General features: G+C 34.7%; 2 protein-coding genes across 4 annotated transcripts; one reads left to right on the forward strand and one right to left on the reverse strand.

Moving 5' to 3' along the window:
* Positions 1-1,947: 1,947 nt before the first annotated feature.
* Positions 1,948-5,044, forward strand: LOC147502144 (E3 ubiquitin-protein ligase WAV3-like). Its single transcript, XM_086607098.1, has 2 exons — positions 1,948-2,656; positions 2,741-5,044. The coding sequence occupies exons 1-2, from the start codon at positions 2,252-2,254 to the stop codon at positions 4,643-4,645; spliced, it is 2,310 nt and encodes a 769-aa protein (XP_086463224.1). The 5' UTR covers positions 1,948-2,251; the 3' UTR covers positions 4,646-5,044.
* Positions 5,045-10,733: 5,689 nt separating this feature from the next.
* On the reverse strand, positions 10,734-16,852 carry LOC147502145 (Aldolase-type TIM barrel family protein). 3 transcript variants are annotated; one of them, XM_086607100.1, is made up of 10 exons: positions 16,561-16,749; positions 16,374-16,479; positions 16,149-16,287; positions 15,954-16,062; positions 15,734-15,870; positions 14,918-15,054; positions 13,020-13,126; positions 12,729-12,856; positions 11,839-11,927; positions 10,734-10,943 (listed from the first exon to the last, which is right to left on the reverse strand). In XM_086607100.1, exons 1-9 carry the CDS (start codon positions 16,603-16,605, stop codon positions 11,873-11,875), a joined length of 963 nt encoding a protein of 320 aa, XP_086463226.1. In that variant the 5' UTR covers positions 16,606-16,749; the 3' UTR covers positions 10,734-10,943; positions 11,839-11,872. The 3 variants fall into 3 exon arrangements, with proteins under 3 accessions (XP_086463226.1, XP_086463225.1, XP_086463227.1); XM_086607099.1 differs by lacking the exon at positions 10,734-10,943 and having other exon boundaries at positions 11,590-11,927; positions 16,561-16,852; XM_086607101.1 differs by lacking the exons at positions 10,734-10,943; positions 11,839-11,927 and having other exon boundaries at positions 12,725-12,856.
* Positions 16,853-24,507: the final 7,655 nt, after the last annotated feature.

Raw genomic sequence — 24,507 nt, forward strand, 5'->3', positions numbered from 1 at the left:
ACTTCGGTGATAGTTTTCCCGATGGAGATTTATCAAAACCGTGTTGGATTCCAAAAAAATGGGTTTTTTTTCTGAACTGTTAGATTCCGTCTCTCGCATGATTTTTGGTTTTTTTCGATTTTTTTAATTTCGGACGGGGATGTTTCATTCCGGCCCCGATCAAACATCCCGGTAATATTTTTATCACCTTTTGATTTCACGGTGATAGAGTGAAAGTGAGATAGATAGAGGGGTGAAAACTATCACCTGCATTGCAAATGCTCTAACTGAGATCAAATAATGAACGGTGGTGATTGATAGATCATACGAAAGAATGTATCATGTACATAGGCAAGTAGGCATAGAATGATAGAGATATAGAATAGACCTAGATACAATGATAACATCAGATCTCGAGATTGACCCAAATGATGAAAGAATCATGATGAAGTAGATGGGAAGAAGCGGCGGAGAGATCAACACTTTACTCGTTTCAGTGAAAAATGTCAACACATCACTTACACATGGCAGGCTAGAAAAAACACCAAAATGAGGTAACAAGATAATGAAAGAGGTAACAGAATCTTTATTACAGCGCGTCCGTTAAAGACGAAATGATGAAAATCTTGTAAAGTAAGGGGTGTCCAGCGTCCTTAATAAGGGCATGGAGCCAAAGATTGGATGACGATTTTTATTTTGATTTGTTTGCGATTGTCCTGAATAATAAGGGGTATGGATGCTAGGTTCAGTTGGTCCTAGATCTACAGTCTACTATAAAATTTTGTCATCGATTGTTCCCTTCATAAACTAAGCGAAGATTGGCATAATAAATTGGTCGTTATCTCATGTCTTAAATTCGAACATATTGTAGAGAAAAATGCCTTATCCATTTCAGTTTGAATTTTGAAGTGCATAGTTGTATATACTTTAACATCATCTATTAGAAACATATTTAGAGAAAAATGCATTAGCTACTATTAACATATTTTTCAATTGTAGTTTGGTTTTATTCACCACTATAGGCAACACAATTTTTAGTTCACAACACTAGGCCGGGATGCAAACTCTAGGTATTGGAAGGGACCATCGTTTGTAGGCTAAGACTCACGCTAGACTCAGTAAGCGAACATCTCCAAATAAATCCGAATTTCCCTCAATCATCAGTAAAGATCTTTCTAGAGTTATACTCAACTGGGAGCGCATTGTAATCTTGAGTTTTCTTTAGCAAAACTAATTAAATATTTTGTCAATAATTTTATTTGTTAATAGAATGTGCATTTATGAATCAATTGTTCCATCAATTATTATATCTTTATGAAATGAGCTAATTGACTTGAATCCAATTGAATAATAAAGAATTGAATAATTTATACAACTTATTTAGAAAGTTGTACACATACCTATGAATTCTAAGAAAACTCTTCCAGGCATACTAAAGAAACAAAAAATTAAGAAATTTTCATATTTCAAAATCCTCAAGAAACTCACTAACTGAAAAAGAAAAAAAACAAATCCTCAATAAATATTAAAAAATCAGTTTGAAGATATTCAAAAATCTTTTTTGAACACTTTAGAATATATAATATCTTTATAAGCAAATCAAAAGCATTAATTGAGAAAATAACAAAAACAGAAAGGTTAAAAGGATTCAATCATAAAAATTAGGTAGAATAACCAACAAAATGGTGGGTCAATTTTCTAATGAGTGAGTGGGTCCAAAAAGTAGTCCATTCAAAGTGTCATCACATGGTAGTTTCACTAGAAACTATACAAAAACCCGCGGGACCAGGAGATACCAACTCCTGCCCCTTCTAACGTGTTAATAGAAATTATAGAGACCAAAAAAAGAAGCCTCAAAACGTTGACTGGATTAACGCAATAACCGTCAACTTTTTATTAACAAAGTTAATTCCAAGCCTACGTTTTCATTTCCAATATAAATACTCGACTTAAAAAGCTATTTTCTTTCTGTGTATTGTTTTCTTTCTCTCATGGTTGTAGTAGTAACAGATCTCTTCATCACACACACTATTCTAAAAAAGTTTTGCAGAAAGCATAGCAGCAAAAGAGATAGAGAAACAAAAGCTAGAGCAAGAAGAGAAAAGAGATAAAGCCTTTTTATCCTTGATCTAATCTCCTCTTGTCTCCATGCTAAACATCATCCCATCTTATCATTTTGTCTTGTTTAGCTAGCTAGGAATACAACAAATAACAAACTCCCTTTTCTTTCGTTTTAATTCTTGTGTCTATCATCTTCTATACAGAGAGTGATATGGGTGGAACTGGGTGGAGAAGAGCTTTTTGCACATCTATTCCAAGAGATTCATCATCTTCAGATCATCAAACTTCATTTTCAGATAAACAAAGCCCAAATCCAAGTACACCTAGTACTCCTAGAAGTAGTAGTAGACTCAAGTTTGGGTTTCTTTCTGGTGGTAGCAATCCATCAACCCCAAGATTTCAATCTTCTCAAGATATTTCCAGCCCAAATTTACGATGTCGAACAACGGCCCAACAAGTACCAACTCCAGCACAAGTTCAAAATAGTCCCAAACTTCAATGCTACACCACTACCCCCTCACTCAATACCTCCAGATTGTTTCAAAACTTAAATCCTTCTTCCCCCAAATCCCCTTCAAGATTCTCTCTCTTCAAAACTAGTCTCCGTTTGTCCAGAGTAAGTAATAATTAATTACTAGTTTCTTTCCATTTCGAATTTTATTATGAAAGATTAATAATTTGTGTTTTTTTTTTTGTGCAGACTAGTTGTGGAATCTGTGTGCAGAATGTGAAAACTGGGCAAGGAACAGCAATATTCACAGCAGAATGCTCTCATGCTTTTCACTTTCCGTGCATAGCTGCACACGTTAGAAAGCATGGTAATCTAATTTGTCCTGTTTGTCATGCCAATTGGAAAGAAGTACCTTTATTAGCTATCCACAAAAACCAACAACAACAACCACCACCACTTCCACCACCCCAACAAGAAACCAAAAAAGAGATGATTCAATCTTACCCGACTTCTCCTTCTCTTACAAATGTCAAAATCAAGTCTACTTCTTCTGATCAAAAAAGACTCTACGACGACGATGAGCCTCTACTTTCACCAAGATTCAATCCTATCCCTGAAGTAGATGAAGATGAAGAAGACAACGAGGACGATGAAGAAGAAATCGAAGAATTTCAAGGATTCTTCACAAATCCCAACACTTGCCCACAACAAGATAACAAAGATTCAAGGAGTTGGAGAAATGTTGATGTGAAACTTCTCCCAGTAGCTGCAGTTGTTTCCGTTGGAAGAAATCACGAGACTTACGCGGTAGCTCTCAAAATCAAAGCACCGCCACCACCACCATCGCGTAATTTAAACGGCCCGGCAGCAGCAAAGCTTCTAGACTCTTCGCGGCGCGCACCAATTGATCTTGTAACAGTTCTTGACGTTAGTGGAAGCATGACGGGTCCCAAACTACAAATGTTAAAACGAGCCATGAGATTAGTCATTTCATCACTGAGCTCGGCTGATCGGCTATCAATAATTGCATTTTCTTCAACTCCTAAAAGGTTACTAGCATTAAGAAGGATGACAAGTCATGGTCAAAGATCAGCTCGGCGTATTATTGATCGGCTTGTTTGTGGTCAAGGAACTAGCGTTGGTGATGCTTTGAGGAAAGCTACAAAAGTTCTTGAAGATCGAAGGGAGAGAAATCCTGTTGCCAGTATCATGCTTTTATCTGACGGTCAGGACGAAAGGTCATCAAGAGAGAGTACAACGAGAAGACAACAAAATGTTCCATCTTCTAATGGTGACGTGTCGGGGACGAGATTCGCGCATCTCGAAATTCCAGTTCATTCATTTGGTTTCGGCGAAAACAGCGGAATAAGTCACGAGCCATCTGAAGATGCTTTCGCGAAATGCGTTGGTGGGTTGTTAAGTGTTGTGGTTCAGGATTTGAGGTTGAGTTTGGGTTTTTCATCCGGTTCGACTCCGGCTGAAATCACAGCCGTTTATTCTTGTAATGGACGTCCTGCGTTTCTTGGATCTGGATCGGTTCGACTCGGTGATTTATATGCTGAAGAGGAAAGAGAGTTACTTGTTGAGTTAAAGGTTCCAATGGTTCCGGTTGGGGCGCATCATGTTATGTCTGTGAAATGTTGTTACAAGGACCCAGTTACTCAAGAGTTGATTCAGTGTAAGGAGCAAGCTCTTTTGGTCCCTAGGCCTCATGCCGTTCGATCTTCTGATCCCAAGATTGAACGGCTGAGGAGCTTATTTGTGACTAATCGCGCGATAGCTGAAGCGAGGCGATGCGTTGATCATAATGATTTTACGAGTGCGCATCGAATGCTTACTTCGACACGGGCTTTGTTGAAGCAAGCTAATTCGAGTTCAATTGATGAGTATTTAAGTGGGATTGATGCTGAGTTGAAAGAACTGAATTATCGACGGCAGCAGCAGCAGTATCTGCATCATGGTACTCCGCAGCAGATTGTGATCCAACGGCGGAGAACAAATGAGCGTGAGCCGACTTATTTGGATGAAAATGGCGAGCCGCTTACACCAACTTCAGCTTGGCGAGCGGCTGAGCAGCTTGCTAAAGTGGCTATTATGCGTAAGTCTATGAATAAAGTTGGCGATTTACATGGCTTTGAAAATGCTAGATTTTAGAATTGTCAAAAAAACATTGAAAAATGAAAAGAAAAAGAATAGAAAAGTGGTCAAGGAGTGAGTGTAATGGCGACAAGCAGTAACCGACGTTTTGGCCCTTTTGGGATGGAAAAATAGCGGAGAAAACAAAATGGATAAGCCCACACTGATTGGGCTGGGCCCGCTTGTCTCATGTGTATTTATCCCCAGCTTTAATTATTAGAAGAGTAAAAGATTTATGTTTTTCTCTTTTTTTTCTTTCATTGCAATTGAAGAGGGGAATTTACAGTGAAATAGAACAACCTTAGAATAGTGAGGGAGTGTTAGTTGTATGATGGATAGAAACGTTTGTTGTTTTGTTTTCTTCTTCTGTTATTTGATCTTAATAATGTGTAATTTATACATGTTGTTTAGACAAAACTATTACTCCTGTTCTATCCTTTTTAACCTGAATTTTGATTCCGTAGCGTTTTATTTTCCTCCTACTGCTTATTAGAAGATGGAACATTTTGTTGTCTTCTCGTTGTACTCTCTCTTGAACCGCCATCTTCTATCCAACAAGTGTCTTGTCATGAAATTTTTTCCCACTGTTTACAGAATGTACGACATAATTACATAAACACTGTTAATTGAATATTGAATCCCTCTTTTATGTTACATCTCATGGAATCTGTGTACCATTATGAGAAGGAAAATGATTGATACAGTTGCTGCTTTTTGTGGCGCGGCTGTAGTGAACTAGTAGTCTAGTAATAATGTAGTAATGTACCAATTATTTCTATCGAAAAAAAAAAGTAATGTACCAATTATTTCTATCGAAAAAAAAAAAGTAATGTACCAATTACCACCGTCAAATAATCTGATTTTTTAATAAAAAACTTGACTTACCATCTAATTCGAATGAGGTACTGATTGTCTGATTCTATCTATCAACGTGTTAACTTTTTGTAGTAATGTACCAATTATTTCTATCGAAAAAACAAAAAAAGTAATGTACCAATTACCACCGTCAAATAATCTGATTTTTTAATAAAAAACTTAGGGGGGGTTTGGATCCTATTTATTTATTCTATCTCTAGACACTTTTTTAAATCTTTTGATTCTACTCCAATTTTAAAACTCATTTTTGGATGTATTAACTGTTTTTAAAACTTATTATTTTTCCTTTTTACCCTTTTTATTTGTAACTGTCAATATCTTCCACAAATAAATAATACAAAAAATCTAAATGTCATTATGCGTGTGTGTGTCAATCAAGGCCACTCATCGAAAAGGTAATTGTGTTTGCTCCAAGATGTACTAATCAAATAATACAATTGTCTTATTAAAAAAAAATTATTTGTCCTTTTCACAATTTGAATTACATCAAGCTTAAAAAACATGGTATTTAAAATGATCAAAAAATTGTTAAAGTTATATTGAAATTAGTTGTAATCAACATATATTTTTTTTCCAAGTTGATGCTTTCCACATTGTTTTGGTCTCTCAGAAATTTATCTCACTTTTAATTGAATTTTTAGATTTCGGATGAATTTTAGTTATTTTGATTAACCCACTTTCTTTTGGTAACTAATTTAAGTTGGGACTAATAAAAAGAGTCAAAATTGTAAAAAGTCAGTTTTAAATTTGAGGATAGATGTCAAATTTCAATTTTTATGGAGGAAAAAAAAAAAGTTTGCTATTTCCTCCGAACTTAAAAAGTTAGTTTTTGTACTATACCCAATTTTCTACGTTTATTTATTCAAAAAAGTGTTTATTGTGTGAAAAAATATTTTTTGAAAAAATAAATGTGTTTGGTTTCTATTTAAAAAAAATAGTTTTTCCATCCAAAAACACTTTTGATCCCAAAAGTTGTTTTATGATAATTAGGTCAAACTTGTTTTTTTCAAGCTTAAAAAAACTATTTTTCACAAACACTTTGAAACAAAAAACGAAATGAGCTCTTTTTAACTTTAGTTTTATCCACGATATGCCAAAAATATATCGAAACAAACATCTATTTTTATAAAATAGCCTTTTAAAAAAATCACAACCAAACACGTGTTTATTGGTTTTTAGAATAAATATTTTTTCATAAAAATGTTTTTTAAGAAAAAATGATTTTTTGAAAAAATGAGAACCAAACACCCACTTAACTTACCATCTAATTCAAATGAGGTACTGATTGTCTGATTCTATCTATCAACGTGTTAAATTTTTGTGGAAAAACTAAGACCAATCAATAGGGCATCGTATCCCAAATCTCAAAAACATCTTATTACAAGTCCACAATATTTTTTCAGAAGATTTCCTTTTAAGGTCTGGACCTTAGTGGGAAAATTATAGCTGTATACTTCTATGATTCTAAATATATACATATAGGCATACGGCATACCTATGCTGAACTTAGGACGAACTATGCCCAAAATCATGTCTCTAATTTTTTCATTTTGTGTGTGGTGAAATTGTCTATGAAAATCGACTTAAATAAACACGGGGAATAGAAATAGTACAACTTTTTGTTTTGTCGAGATGGCTTAAAATGTTTTCAAAGGAAAAGTAAAAAACTGAAAAACAGTGAAAGAAAGCTATTTCCATAATTTGAGTTGCTATCTTTTAACTTTCTAGTGCGGATCTCCAAATTATCTTTTTTTTTTTCAACTGTCTCTATCATACGATTCATGTTTCGTTTTTCCTTTCTAAAATTTGGAGACCGAGACTTTTTGCTCCCATTTCCTCTGTTGAATCCATTCTATATTTGCTTGACCTAGAGCCAATTTTTAAATTTTCTATATAGCTCAGACTATCATCATCCCACTCAATTTCTTAGCATCACCATCGATACTGACCATTGGAGCCTACCAAAAGCTTTCCCTGACTCAGCTTTTGATGGGTCATAGTCTGATTAGTGTACTGCATCATCTTACCTTACTTGTCTGATCAATGGTGGATAAAATTTGTATCTTTGTCAACATACTCCGCTAAAATGACTGATGAGTCGGGGACTCTAGGCTCTCATCACTCATCAGTCATTTTTTTTCGGAGTTTCAGAATTTTTAGAATTTTGATAAATTCAAAAACTGAAATTTATTAAATTTCAACTCTTATCACATTTGGAATTTCAGATATTTGAACTCTATATTTGAAATTTTAATTTTTTAAAAAATCAAAATTTCAAATTGAATTTTAAAATTTCATTCGAAATCACGAACTATGGCCTAAACTCATCAAATGTTCACCAAATTTAAGTTCACCATTTCACTAAAATAAATACTACCACAATTTCCTTAAATTCTTGATTATATCAAGTATATAATGAGTAATGACACATGCATGATCGAAGTAATGAACATTTTTAACTAGTGATTTGATTCTAATTTATCTCATTAATTAAGCTAGGTTTGGAAATTGGCTATTTGCAATAACATATAATAGATATATCGTCAAATTGACACCCCTACCAAACACAATAATTTAATGGTTGATTTTTAGTAGATATGATCTCTCCACTATGGATATAATCTCCAAAGAAATTTCAGCTCATTTCAATATATAATCTTTCAATCAAACGTTATGTCGGAATTTATAATTTTTGTAACAGTCTATATTTTTCAATTTTGTAAATAAATTTGACAAAACTAGAGATATCTAAATGAATTGATATTTTGCAGACATGATCAACATGGTAAAAGAGTTCTCTCCACAAAAATTCAATCATTAAGTCATTGTAAAAGTGTATTTTTTAGTAGGGGTGTCAATTTGGGATGTCATTTAGGAGTGTCAATGTAGCTTGACCATATATATATATATGGTTCATCTTGTGGAATGAAAATTTGTTGGATTATTGAGAAAGAAAAAAAATCCAAATCTCAAAGAAGACACTTCGTCGATTGGCATTCAATTATTAGTTTTGGCTTCGGCGATAATTTGAGAAAGGGTCATATCTAAATATCAAATCAATCAAATGTAATATTAAAATTACGGCACTGTTTGCTTACATGAAAATGTACATCATGTGGGTTGATATAATTTTTGACCAAATGTAATATATGTAAACCATTAGGGCCTGCTTGATAATATTGTTTTCCTGCCGGTAAATGTTATTTTCCCACTTAAAAAAGTATTTGTGCTGTTTGGATGCAATTTAATTTAGGACCTGACAATTTTTTTGACATTTGTCAACTATTCCCCCACGTACCACTTATCTATCTCTCCCTTAGATAAAAATTTGCCAGAAGAAAAGTCCTTTCTTTTTCCATTTTCAGATTTGCCTATTTGCCCAATTAAATGGGAATTTTTATCAAGCACGCCCGTAAATATTTTTTCTTACTTCCATTGCCTTATGGATTTCCGGATGAATAACATGAGAATATACTTGTATTAGTCCCACAGTCCCACCCCATTTAAGGATACAAATCCATGCATAGTTGTGTGGGTTCATAGATAGCAAAGCAAGAGAAGGGGGAGGAAGGGGACCATGCATATATTGTGTATATTGGTGGTATATGAAGAAAAAAAAAAATTGGTGGTACGAAGTACAAACACCCAGTTGGCTGAGGCTCTCAGGCTCATAGAGTTCCTCATGTGGAATGAATTAAGTCCACGTTTGCAGGACTGTAGCAACACTTCTATGTCTGTGGAAAGAAAAAAAGGAAAAAAGTTTGGGAGCTTTTCGTAGAATGACAAGTGGAAAAATAAACGAACTTTAGAATGAAGATGATTCCTTAAACTGCACACTGTTAGGCTAGTAACCTTTCTGTGTTCTTGAATAGTGTACTCTTTACACTATAATAATTGGAACCTTTTATTGGTATTCCAAAAAGAGATAAAACAAAGAAGTCCCAGTGTGATGGTTTGTGAGGGAACCCAATGAATGAGAAAGTAAGCAAAAGCAATTGATTGATGGTTATTTAGGTTTCTGAGCAAGTAAAGTATTGCTTGAAATCTGGTTTTAAGGATCTGCTTGCTTAGTTGCTTGCAACACTCTCTCACATGGCTGTATAAGGCTCCTGTACACTTCTTTCATTGGACCTAAATCCTAAGCCCCCAGGATATATGTGAGGCATGTGTACATGTACAAGTACAAGGCTCCTGCACTTTCACCAATATCTATTCTACACAGAAGTATCATCACCCATACTGATTCTGATTTGCGAACCCATCAAAGTATATATTAGAAGGTCAACATATATCAGGACGAAATGTAAATATTGGAAGTTGGAACAATTCAAAAGGTCAGTTTGGTTACACGTCTTACACCCAAATAATTATTCAAACGCAAACCAAATTTTACATCTTTCCCTCCGTCTGCGTAGGAGTGGAACTTGAGTAATGAAAGCTAAATAAATAGTTGGTTTAGATAAATACCCATGGACTCTGAATACAGATATACCCATGGACTCTGGATCCATAAATAAAGTGTTTCACATGGAATAAAATCAATAAATCCACTTATCCACAACATATGTTTGAAAACACGGTTCAATTTGACCAGAAAACAACTGTGTTAATGTGCTACTGATCTCAGCAAGTCCAATCAAGAAACATAATCTCATTTTCTGCAGAGACTCACAAACAAACGTAATCTACCCGTGTTTTAAGACAATAGGGACAATCTCTTGCAGGGATGTTTCGACAGAGCATGCAGTTTTTGAGAAGTAGCTTTCCCTGTCTTGCATACTGAACATTTTTTTCATAGAATTCAAGATGGTTTAACTTTCTACGTATGTGGATAATATTGAAATAAGTTTGACAGATTGATGTTGAAAATTCGGACGCCTGAGTGGCTCTATCACTATAATAACGCATAAATCATGAAATCCATAAAAACAGTACCAAAATATCTTAGCTCACAATCTTCAGTTAAGTTGTTATTACTTATCAGTATCATCGTTATTTTATCTGACAGATAGACCTCCAATTAATTCATATTAGAATGTCTATTACTGTATCTGACAATTGTCACCAAAATTAATCTTAACTTACGGGATTAGAAGGTCGATGCAAAACTAGAACCAATTACAATCCGATCATACTAAAGTTGATTTACATCTGATCTGTATCCTACTCAAATATGATGGGGAAATATTATACAATAATAATACAACTGTATTTAAAAGACAAGCAGGAGTGTTGTATAATAAAGCTTCAATATGACAATAATAGAATGTTACATTCCATCATATAAAAATCAAAACTATAAAATAGTATACAAGAACTCTGTATGGGAAATTCTAACGGCATTGGGTGTGGGGAACTCCATCATCGTAACGGCTGTTGCTCCTTGCTTTGATGTCAGATGCACAATTACCCTTTAGCTAAAAAAATGATATGCCGTATTCTGGAAAGATAAAAAAGAAATTAAATTTTAATATGTTTGTTTTTAGATATATAATAGGGACATAATGAAAGAATATTTTGCCTGGGTGGAGTCCTTAGTCACCCAAAGCGTGGTACACCCAAACCGCGCTCTTGCGGCTCTAAAGGCCAAACCGCTCTATCACATTTTCAAAACCACGCTTTGTTGTTTTTGAAACCGCGCTCTCAGATAAACGGCGGATGTTAGTCAAAATTTTCATGAAAACAAAGATCCAATCACTCACAAAGTGATTCCCATGCTATAATTATGTGTGAAATTTCATCACGCACACGCACAACTGATTTTGCTCTTGAACCGCCATCTTGAAAATTTGAAATAACTTGATAACTTAAATGAAAAGAGAGAGAAAACGAGAGAAATGATTTTTTCCTTGGGAGAGATTGTGCAATGAAGAGTGAGAAAGGAGAGCTGCTGGATGGAGAGTGGTTTTATTAAGGTGGACAGGCGGTTTTAGATCAATAGGTGGTATATGAGAATGGGCACTGCACGTCTGCCCCCACTTCTGCATGCCAGCTTTAGAGTTTTACCATTTAACACACTTAAGTAAAGAATAAGTTTTTGTTGGTTCTATTGCTCTATCAGGTTAGATGTAACTTATTCATACATATTGACATCAAAATAAATATTGATTCATAAGTAACTTTTTAATTCAAAATTTATTTGATTCATGTAATCCAATATACATAAAATATTTTATATTAATATATTAATTAGAGCTCTGAAACCGCTCTATATCACAGAGCTTGTCAACTTGGGCACTCTCGCGCTCCCGCTTCATGATCTAGTGACTAAGAGGTGGACACAATATAGTGTATGGAATTGATAGCTTTACCCAGAACAGATCCTTAGTCCTTACCTAAAGAACAGTAGTAAGTTCGCCAGTATCCCATTCAATAACTGGTTCCCTTGACAGCGCGATAATACTTCATTTCTCCATAAAGCTCCCTGAAAGATGACATTAAATGTATATATAATATTACAACTTGACCATCCCATGAATACACAATTAAAGAGATTGTTTTTCCCATATTGTATTGACATGGATTTAGTTCTTCTTTTTCCAATGATTGATAGGTCTTGAATGAAGAACTTAACATCAAGGTTGCATAAACACTAAGATTCAAATAACAAGGTCAAATAATCCCTTTCTAAGTCGAGACAGACAAGATGCTAAGATCAAAGGATATAATGGTTAAAGCCTGGGCTGACTGCAAAAATGACCTCATCATAAGTATATAATGCTTAAAATTCCTCTGAGTGTTTCCTTTAATTTTTCTTTACAAGTTCACACGAGTAAGGAACAACACCACCTGCAATGCTTAAAAATAGATGGAAAAGTTGCATGTCTCTACTGATTTTTTAAATCTATACTATTCATAGAGGCGTGCGGGAACTAGCCGATAAGCCATACCAAAATCTGTTCACACCTATTTTTTTTTCCTTTTTTTTTCTCCTCAAAAAAGGGCCCCACTAATCTACCTATACATGTCACTCACGATGGGCCCTATAAAGTCAGGTGTATTTTTACACAATGTGTGACGCGCGTGCATACATTCTAGTCTTAGATAAGGAAGGCATAACCAATAGAACAACCTGAGGTGCGTTATATTAAGTACTAAGGCCATTAGAGTCAAATGTGAACTTTCCTATTTTATTAGTGAAACCTTTCTTTCCTATTCGATACAATCGAATTTGAACTCACAGCAGATACAATCAAGTCAGCCATGCAAGTGAAAAAGAACTTACGCCACATCTGCTAAGGTCTCTGTTTTTACCAGAGCTTTTCCCTCTGAAAGCTCAAGCGACATATAATGTCCTATCATCTCCCTTAGGGTGTGCTTTGTGCTTCTAACATCATTATCCCATAAGATGCTCTGAAAGTCACAAATAAAGAAACCATTCATGTCTCTAAATTATTGCAATTGCATACTAAAACAAATTTCAGAAGTGGCAGCAGTGGCTTTTAACAGGAGAGAAACCATATCATTACATGAAAGCTCGCACAAGGATAACATTTCAAGGGTACATGTGAAATACCTTTCTCACGTATTCTATCTTCAAATCCTCCCAGGGCAATTTCTCAGTAGGAGAAAAAATTGAAGCATTCCACAGAGCCCCTCTAGCAACCATCACAGATGAGGCACCTGTGAAAAGAAACAAGAGAAAATTCATTAAGTTAAAGATGCTCAAGAGAAGTTTGACCAAATCCTATTATAGAGATGAGAGAGATTCTAGACATTCTGGAATCATGTACTCGAACTACTTTTTTCGAAAAAGTACTTGAAATTGATAGAACATGGCATCTTAAAATTAGTACAAAAATATCTCAAACAAGTCATAGGCTTATTGGAAGAGGACAGCTGACGAGAAATTCAAATCTAATTTCTCCATGATGTCTAATAAGCTGTAAATGCTTGGAAGGACCACTACACCAGAGGCGCTATCCCATGATGTTCAGCAGAAAATACTGCACCTCAGGAAATCAGCCGCACTTTCACATTTCCATTTTGCAAATTTTTACCTTTCTGGGGAGGAAATAATTCTGTCAAAGGAAGAAAGATGAGCTTGAATACAAAGAAAGGTACGAGGGAGTCAATTTATTTTGTAACAGAGATGAGCAATTGGAAAGGCTTCAGGCAGAAATTTTCAACTATGTCGACTCCTGTAGGACATCAATAAGAGTATCAATAAGGACATCAATTGCAACATAGGTATGTCCATCTCATTGACTTCTGTAGGACAGGATGTAGAGAATATAGACTTCCTCACTTCTAGGTGGAACTACACTGAAGGCTTCTGGCTTATGAATTCTGATTCTACAAATAACTCTTAACTTCCAATCCCGTTCTAGTCCTAGGGTGGTTGAAGTATTGAATAAACTGTTCGAGTATCTTGGCATTATGTCAGACAGTATTAGCAAATAATAATCAGGCCTACTGTCGGGAAAGTCATATAGAATGCTCAATGTACAAAGTTGGTAAATCTGATGGTTATTTTACAAAGAACTAAACTCTGATTCCGTGCTAAAAATATGAAAATATTTATTTTCCAAATATGCAAAAGTCAAATTGAACTCCATTTGAGGGCTTGGATTACTAGAACCAAGCACGATGTACAGTTTGATATGTTTTAATACCAATTATGTTTTAGGGGGACACAATTCTAATAATTGACAAGACTTCAATATGCCTTTTCCTTCAAGTCCATCGCTCTACTACCAAGCAGTCTTACAATTAAAACCACCACTTAAGAAACTAATCTCCAAAACTATCTTCCATGATCTTTACTCACCAAGTAACTCTATCTTTAATGTCAACAAGTTGCATTCTCTAATTTCCGGAAAAAAAAAAGTAGAGACAAAATAACTGGGGTTAGACATGATCCCCATCCTCTAATCGCTACCTATCTATTTCTCTCTTTTCATTTCATCTGTAAAGTCCATCATACATATCATAAATTGCAAAGTAGGGGCCTCTAGCCCCTAAAATATGTGGAACTGACAAAGTCAAGAGAATAATGCACAAGTTATTATGGTATCCAAAATGGTTTCAAAATTTCCCCATCAAGGAAAAGAAACAAAGTAACAACAAAAAACAAAAACAGACTCCAGCAAAATCTGGTATATCAACATGGTTTACACAAAACGGCTAAACTTTCTTATTAAATACTTCCACTTCAGTAAAATCAGAGAGAAAATTTTGTGCAAGGAAAACAACGTGAGCACATGCACTTTCTCAAGCACAACAAACTGCTAGAAGTGAATAGTACACAGAAATCAAACAACTTTAGATACATCAGCATTTCTATTTCTGATAAAATCCAAAACAGGAATATGAGCAATAGCAGCTAAATCACTAGTAAGAATCGACAAGAAACTTTCGGCACATACATAACAATTCAAAGGATGAAGAGAGCAAGGAGTGTGTGCTACACACCTGTTGTCTTTTTAATACGTTGAATATCTTCATACTCAAAGACATCACCATTTGCCACAACTGGAATAGATAATGCTGCCACAATATCAGCAATCTCACTCCACCTGGCAGGATCCTTAGGCCTATCTGCAACCCTCCTGTAGATAATTCATAGTGAGGAATTGGTGAATAATATTTGAAGTTGGAAGTAAATGTAAAGCATTTAAAAAATAATGAAGGTTCCAAATTAAATGCTTTTCAACCCCGGATGTACAAGATAACAACGTGCTATGGATTCTTGATTTCTCCTCTACATTTTCACATAAATCAAGGTTATGTCGGTCATCCAAAGTAAAGAGATGCTATAAATGTTTTCATAATCCAAAATTCAAAATTCAAGAAGTTTATGTTATATGATACATGTGCATCTTCCTTCAACTCTAGGTGGCTAATTTATTTTGCTTGGTTGAGAAAAAGAAGTAAAATATACACAAAGTTACGAATGGCTTAGCAACGTTAGTCAACAGATGTGAGGAGAGCTTCTCGGACTCTGGCAAATAGAAGAAATCAACCAACAGTTCAATGCTGATAATATATCAGATGTGTTTTTTTTTCCCTACTGAGAGCTATCTCAGGCACTGATTAAAAGTTTAAAACTAGAGATTCATGAGGAAACCAATCAACCTACTAAACCTTTTCATATTGAGTATATGTTGGAATTGGTTACAGAGATCATAGAACGAGAGGCACAAAGATTAAAGATAATTCCCTTCATAAAACTATACATATGATATATATAACAAGAGATAAAAGACGAGGCATGTGTTAATGTGTTACCTCCCATGCACAGCCAAAGCAGAAACACCAGTTTTCTCAATTCTTCGTACCAACTCTACTGTATCCTTTGATGACTTTAGAAGGCGGATTTTACATGTTACTGGCAGGTCCAAGTTTCTTTTTAGTGTTGTCAAAATCTGTAGGATGAAGTGAACATGATAAATTAGATAACTAAATACCACAGCTTACAGAAAATATCATAAATGTAAGAATTGAATACATCATGAATTAGCTCTGGTTTAGATAGTATAGCAGCACCCATGCCTCCAGTGGTAGAGAATGGTTTGGGGCAACCCATGTTGATATCTATAGCCGCCACGTCTTTGCATCTAAAACATAATATATCGTATCAGCATGTCATCAAAGATAATAAGATATGCAGTAAAAATATAAACAGGGTTCTCCAAACTCTCACACTATCTGGGCAGCATTAAGAGCTCTCACTGCATCAGAGGTGCCTATCTGAAAAACAACACGGTTTCTTTCCTCATTACATGTTCTGAAAACAACCGTACCGGTCCCTTTCTCCACAAAATCAATAGACCCCAAGGACTCTGGTAAATTCAATATTAACCAATAATAACTTATATGTTCTCCACTTGATGATATATATACATTACGGGCAAGGAAAAAATATTACCATTTACTATACGTTCACATTTAACGAATTTATGATCAATAATTTCTTCACCATAAGTAATGTCTGCACCATATTCAGCTGCTAATAATCTCAACGGTAAGGTTCCCTACAAAACATAACACTAAAAGTTTGTATATAAAAAAAGAAAGAAAGAAAGAAAAGGAAATGTTTAGTTTGTGGAACTTACGACTCGAACCATGGGAGCGAGGACTAGTTTGTTATTGTAATCCATCGCCGCAACGTTGAGCTCAGTCTTGGTTTTTCGGATTCAAGTTATTGGTTTTTATAAGTCTGAAGAAGTCATGAGCGCAGACATGGGTGGGTGGAAATATTTAAAGCCCCAAACACTCATACTCAAATAAGTGTTCAAGGGTCCTGAGGATTTGGACAGTTAACGTGCCATTTAGGGTAGGGTGGGCTTTTAAAGATGATGATTAGTTAGTAAGGTCTTTTTTTTTACCCGTCTCACCCATTACTATGAGTCTATGACTACACAAGTTTAATGATCAGCGTCTTATATAATACTAGCATGATGCATGTGCGGTTCCGCACATGATGCTCATCCCAAATAGTTGACTAATCCAAAAAGTAAACATAACTAAATTTGTAAATATTGAAAGGTATAAAGGTAAAATTATATTAAATCAGACAAAAAATGACGAAGAGACCAAGAGGTACATAAAATAATAATATTTCACTGTTGTCCTACTGTAGATGAGAGTCGTGATTATTATAGTATTTTAGATATATACTACTACGTGGGTCACACAGATACTCCTCATGTTCCTTGAGTTGTCCTGCTCTTCGTCATCTCCATTATTTAATCAGTTATTGCTCAGCGCTGAGAACCACCCAAGGAATCTGCATTGTAACATAACCACCCAAGGAGGCAAGGATCATCTTGACCATTACATGAGAATTGTACTCTAAAAGTTGTCAAGTAAATAAGTTCCACCCAATCATACCGGGTTCGGATATGCCTATATTCGAATCCGAATCAAATCAAAACCTTCAACTGAAACCGAATCCGACCAACCCGAATGGATAACACTAAAAATTAAAAAAAAAAATCCAACAATTCTATCCAAACCCAACCGACCTGAATTCAAACCCGACCTAATTCCCTGCACTATTCTCAGGGGCCATTTGTTTTTGCCTCTTATAAGATGTGGCCTAGTGATTTTGGATATTTTTTTTGTTTGTTTTTTGCCTCTTATAAGAAGCATTCTACTATAAATGTCTTATAAGAGGCTCCAATTCTATAAGTACCAAAATTGAGAGGTTATTTGTTTTTTTGGGTTAAGTTATAAGAGGGTCTTATATGACCATGTGTTATAAGAGGGTCTTATAAGATGGTCTTATAAAGTGGTTTGTTTTTTATTTTAAGTTTCTCTTATAAGCACTTGTAAAAATAGAAAAAACAAATACATGACATCTTATAGATGGTTATTTGACAAATATAACCCTACTTTACATCACATTTAATTTGAATATATTAATTTGAAACAAACGTATAGTTTGATTTTCGGTTTCAAATCAATTTTGATAATTAGAATATCGATTTTAGGAAACTACTTTAATTGGTGGCGGTGGTGGTAGTGGTCTTAATAGCACGGCGGTGGTGGTAGTGGAGGTGATGATATTAGTTTTAATAGCATGGTGATAGTGGTGGTAGTAGAAGTGGTGGATGTCTTAATAACGACGGTGGTGGTGGTGGTGGTGGTGGTGGTAGTGGATGTGATGATATTGGTCTTAATAGTACGGTGGTAGTGATGGTGGTGGTAGTGGTGGTTTTAATAACACAGTGGTGGTGGTGGTGGTGATAGTCTTAATAATACGGTGGTAGTGGTGGTTGAGGTAATGATGGTGGTGGTAGTGGTTGTGGTGATGGTGGTGGTGGTAGTGGCGACAATGGTGGTGGTGGTTTTAATAGTTTGGTAGTGGTGGTGGTGGTAGCCGGTGATGGCTAGGGTAATAGAGTTATTTGGAAAATAAGATAATAAAAAAGGAAGAAGAGAGAAATGAGGCTAGGGGTTTATGGACGGGAGTGTTTGAGTCATTTTTCAAGTTATAAGATTTATAGAATTGAAGTAGATCCAATTTTGGTACTTATAGAATTTGAGCCTCTTATAAGACATTTCTAGTAAAATGCCTCTTATAAGAGGCAAAAAACAAACCAAAAAAATGTCCAAAATCACTGGGCCACATCTTATAAGAGGTTATAAGATCTCAAGGTCTTATAAGAAGCAAAAACAAATGGCCCCTCAATTCTATAAGTCTTATAACTTGAAAAATGACTCAAACACCCCCGTCCATATACCCCTAGCCTCATTTCTCTCTTAGGGCATCACCAATGCAGCCCTTAAATGGACCTCTATCTCCAAATTTGAGGGAGCAATTGAAGAAACACCCTTCCAATGCAGCCCTTATATGGGACTCTATTTCTACCATCCTTGAAAAGTGTCTCTAATTTTATCGGAAGTTTTAAAGGACACAGGTTCTACAAACAAAATTCTACCCACACCTGTTGAAAAGCATCCAAGAGAAATAATACAACACGCTTGGTTTAATTCTTCGCTCAAGTGATCTAGGAAGTGTTAAACCCGGGTTCGAAGTCATTTGAAGCTTCTCATTTTTTAGCTTTTAATTTTTTTTTTTTTTTGAATTACAAAATAGAATAGTAAATATGTTCTCACCGAGAATCGAAGCGATGGCTATGTTTGCCTTAGCCAAGCCATCGCCACTACACCAACTTAAGGTGAATGATTGGTTTTTCCAGGAGCGATCTTCATTTCAAAGTTCTCGCGACCTTTGTAGAACCCCTCCATTGTAGCTCCTTCATTTTGCTTTTCTCCTTTAACCAGACCTCTAAAAGGATGACGTGGCCCTCTATTTTGAGGGCCAGCATTGGTGATGCCCTTATTCCTTTTTCATTATCTTATTCTCCAAATAACTTCATTGCCCTAGACACCACCGGCTACCACCACCACCACCACCAAACTATTAAAACCATCATCACCACCACCACTACCACCACCATCATCACCACCACCACTACCACCACCATCATTACCTCCACCACGACTATCACCGTACTATTAAGAGTATCACCACCATTACCACCGTGCTATTAAAACCACCACCACCACTTCTACTACTACCACCACCACCATCACTACCTCCACCACCACTACTACCGTACTATTAAAACTATCACCGCCACCACCACCACCGTACTATTAAAACCACCACCACCACTTCTACTACTACTACCACCACCATCACTACCTCAACCACTACTACCACCGTACTATTAAAACTATCACCACCACCACTACCGTACTATTAAAACCACCACTACTTTTACAACTACCACCATCACCATCACTACTACCGTGTTATTAAGACCAATATCATCACCTCCACTACCACCACCACCACCACCACTACCACCGTACTATTAAGACTATCACCACCACCACCATAGTACTATTAAGACATCCACTATTTCTACTACTACCACCACCGTACTATTAAGACTAATATCATCACCTCCATTACCACCACCGCCAATTAAGATAGTTTCTTAAAATCGATATTCTAATTATCAAAATTGATTTGAAATCGAAAATCAAACTATGCGCTTGTTTCAAATTAATCTATTCAAGTTAAATGTGATGTAAAGTAAGGTTATATTTGTCAAATAACCATCTATAAGATGTCATGTATTTGTTTTTTCTATTTTTACAAGTGCTTATAAGAGGAACTTAAAATGAAAAACAAACCACTTTATAAGACTCATAAGACACTCTTATAATACATGGTCTTATAAGACCCTCTTATAACTTAATCCAAAAAAACAAATAACCCCTCAGTATCAGACCAAGCAATATGCTCAGATGTAAAACAGAGGTAGAGAAAAATATTTCATTTCCCAAAATAGAGGAAGAATTCTTACTACAAGGAGTGTTCTTCTAATACGAACTCTAAAGTGCAGATCTTTTAGTCGACGTCTTCGAAGCTTTTTATATATGAAAGTCCGTGGTGATCGAGCTTCCTAAGCATCTCTGCCTTAAACCATATACTCGATCACTAATATAAGACATTAAACTGAAACACATTAGCAACGATTAAGTGATCTTTAAGGTTAAGACAATGGTAGGTGTTCATGAAGTAGATACAGCCACAGCTTTGAAGGTAAAATAACCTGAGTTCATCCGGTCCAGTGGACACGACCTTACTTAAAAATCATTATGCTATATGAGATTGATTAAAAAAAATTTGGGGCCGTGAAACAAAGAGAGATGGATACTGTAGAGGATTGTTCTCAGCATCCCTCGGCCCATGACTAAAAAAAAAATTAAATTGCATTACTTCCAGGACAAGTATTTGGACCCAGTACTGGTCGTAGACTTGTAGTCTTAGCATGGAGGAAGTTATAATTAATTAATTAATTAATCTCAAGAAGTTATCTCCATACCCATTTTCGAGTGAAAATCAATTTCAAAATCAGTCAAGGATAAATTTCGGGTAAAAATAACCCGGAAACCCAATTTTCAAGTGAAAATAACTTTTAAGAATAAATGACTAGATTTAAATAAATATTTTCTAATTTTACTTTTTTTGTCGTTTTGTTATAAACAATGAGTGTCCATACTTTATACTGATGTATGAACAATGATTATTTATACCTAAATAGGTGAACTTATATCATACAATATATTGATGTATGAACAATGATTGTTCATAACTCATGTTGAGATATACACAATGATTGTTCATACTCCAAATATGTATGAACAATGATTTTTCATAACTCATGTTGATGTATGAACAGTGATTGTTTATACTCCAAATAAGTATGAATAATGATTGTTCATATAAGCAATGAGTGTTCATAACTCATGTTAACGTATGAACAATCATACCTCAAAGTATGAACAATTATTGTTCATACTATATATACCGAGTCGTTTCGGTTGGGCCGGACCGTTTATTATTTCGTACCAGGAGTATACTTGACTTTTCATTACCCGAGCCGTTTTTATTTTGCGTCAAGAGTATATTCGATCTTTCATCTACCCGGTCTTTGTGAGTGATTAAAAAAAAGGTGTCCTCTAGAATTATTTTTTTCTCCTATATTATGGAGATTGGAGAGTTACTCTTTGTAATTAATTTAGAAAGGAAATTATTTTTATAGTTTATTGGGGGTTTATTATCAGTAAAAATGTAAAATACATAGGAATGAAGTTATCTCCAAATTTCAATAAAATAGAGATTAGACTAGACCGAATAAAGATCATCAAGGAATACTATCACTATCAAATGAAAGCCTGGTGGATGAATCGCACTCTAATAAATATTTTTTTTTGGTAATTCACTTTAATAAATGTTGAACCTGATGATATTATCATTATATATCCATTCCCCATCAAATTGCAAAGAAAACAAACCCACTTAATGCGCATGGTCTTTCTTCCAACTAAAAAAAAAAACTATACAAAACAAATTTGACTCGTCTGTTGTCTCACAGGCGAGGTACTACCAGCACCATTAATGATAGCACCATATGTAAATGGTAAAAACTCTACTTCAATAATTAGACTAAGATCGAATAAGATTTGGTAATGGCCGGCTTCACTCAGTAAGATTGAGTTGCCTATGTATCAAACTCATTTATGGGCGAACTTAAATCAAGCCAGTAGTTTCTCTGTCCTTCTTATAGTGACTAAGTAAACGTGGACGTGCTAGGAAAGAAAAATTGGGAAAAAGAATGAACGCATGTAAATTAAAATAGTAAATTAAAAGGTCAATAATGAAAAAACACTTCAATATGCTAGTTGTATTCTTTGTCCGATTCTAATTATGATGCTCTACCATCATCTCTTTTTTTTTTTTGTTGATTTAAATAAGTAGGTAGCTTGGACAGAGAAAGAATTTGTAGCTAGCTTAAAAAAATATTTTTATTTATTTTATTTTATTTTATTTAGAAACGATTACATTTGGAAACAATTAGAAAAAATACATTGGACACTGTTAATATTTGGAGTGAATTGAATGTGTAAATAATAGTTTTCCGAAAGATGGTTATGTAGCAAGATTACAATTTAAAAGCTTTCAATATAATGTGGATTTTATTTCATGTGTATGGAGATTGAACGATTCAAATGTTGGAGTGTTGATTTTTTAAACCATCTATATGGAGGCGACAAAAGGAAGAAATTATGGATGCTAGCTAATTGCATCGCTGAATTTTTACATTGGTTATTGGTCCCCATTCTGAAAATGTTATTAGCATCCAACGCCACATGCAGAACTTTGGCAGGCGTCTGACTTCAACTTGATTAACATAATGCAATAAAATGTTGGTTCACTACTACAGAATGACACTTATACTACTGTTTTTAAGTGTGGTATAAATATATTTATCACTGTTATACAACCGTGACAATAGGTGGTGTGGTATATAATAATAGCAAAACTGTAGTATATATGTTTAACGGATACCACGGTTTTTCAAAGAACCGTGGTTTGTATGCCCATTATATACCACGGTTGTCAACAAAACCATGGCATATAAGCTATTGAAACCATGGTTTATATTAGTGTATGTGTTGTAATACCGTGGTATATAGTTATACTAAACACTACGATTTATGCCAAACCGTGGTATATATATATATATATATATATATATATATATATATATATATATATATATATATAATAATAATGCTAGTAACAGTCTTCCACTTAAAAACCGAACCTGCATAACAAAATTTACACAGCCTGTCTACATACAACATTTCCATCTTCCCAACAAATTCCAAAATGTACAATAAATTATCAAACATTGCAAAAAAAGATAATAATAAAAAAAAAAACTTCCATTAATTTTTTGAGTGCACTAAGAAAACAAACTTCAAGTTCCTTTTCATAAATTAAAAATGTAAGACTCATAAATTAAACTGGAGGGATCCGAACATAGCTAAAACTCATCCTCATTCGCTTCCGACTGAAACACCCCATTTTCCTAGATGAACTAAATTATTATTATTATTATTATTATTATTATTATTATTATTCAAGATACAACTAGCCCTAGCCAGCACCGGTTGCTATATGAACTAGCCAAGAGCCCAAGATACAACTCTTTTCAAAAACAGTTCATTCCATAAAATACACAATCACACCATCAATCCCATTCAAGAATAAAACATTCATTCCATCACTCAAAATTATCAAGTCACTTGTAAACACCAAGTACTTCAATTTTCCAAGCTTAAAAGTACAATACAAATCACTTCGTAAATACCAAGTACTTCAATTTTCCAAACGAAAAAGTACATTACATTATGCTTACAACTAGCTAGAAAAAAGTCTTATTATTAGAAAGTGTCCAAGTGGCAATATCGACCACCTCTATCCTTCAAGGTTAGGCAACAAACAAATGTCACGTGCATTACCTGTTTCATTTAACAAAAGAATTTAAATAGACTTTTACCTTAAAATGTAACGAGAGATATATACAACAATAGATTCACTTATACTAATTAAAACTAAGTGACATAGTTTCTAGTCTACCAAATTAGTAACATAGCAAGAAGGTAATCATGCCACTAGGATATCAAAGAAGCTATAGGCTATTACTATTTGATAACACAACACTAATACACCGTAAAACCACTTATGGGAGCCTCTTTAGCCCTATAAGCTATATGAATAACAAGGTGACATATATACAACTAAACGGGTACTGCCTCTACCTTCTAGTAATGTGTGAACAACTATTAAGGATAAATTCCAACCATTAAAGATATATACATCCTTAAGTGACAAAAAAGTAATGCGTGAACAACCATTAAGAATAAATTTCACACTGCCAAACATATTTAACAACAACAAATGGCAACAACAAATTGTTAGCTATTCTAGACACGGCCACTAAATGAAATGGAAATCTCCTTCTCTGTTAAATACTTGCTACTTGATTCACAAGCTTATTAATATCGCAAACTGAACAATACTAGTCCTAACACCGCAAAGACAGTCAAAATGATAATTCAACAAATTACTTGCACCTCAGAATCTATAACCATTATTACTGGATGTCTTTCAATGAATTCAGCTTCAA

This window comes from Coptis chinensis, chromosome 4 (genome assembly GCF_015680905.1).
Source record: "Coptis chinensis isolate HL-2020 chromosome 4, ASM1568090v1, whole genome shotgun sequence".
NCBI lineage: Eukaryota > Viridiplantae > Streptophyta > Magnoliopsida > Ranunculales > Ranunculaceae > Coptis > Coptis chinensis.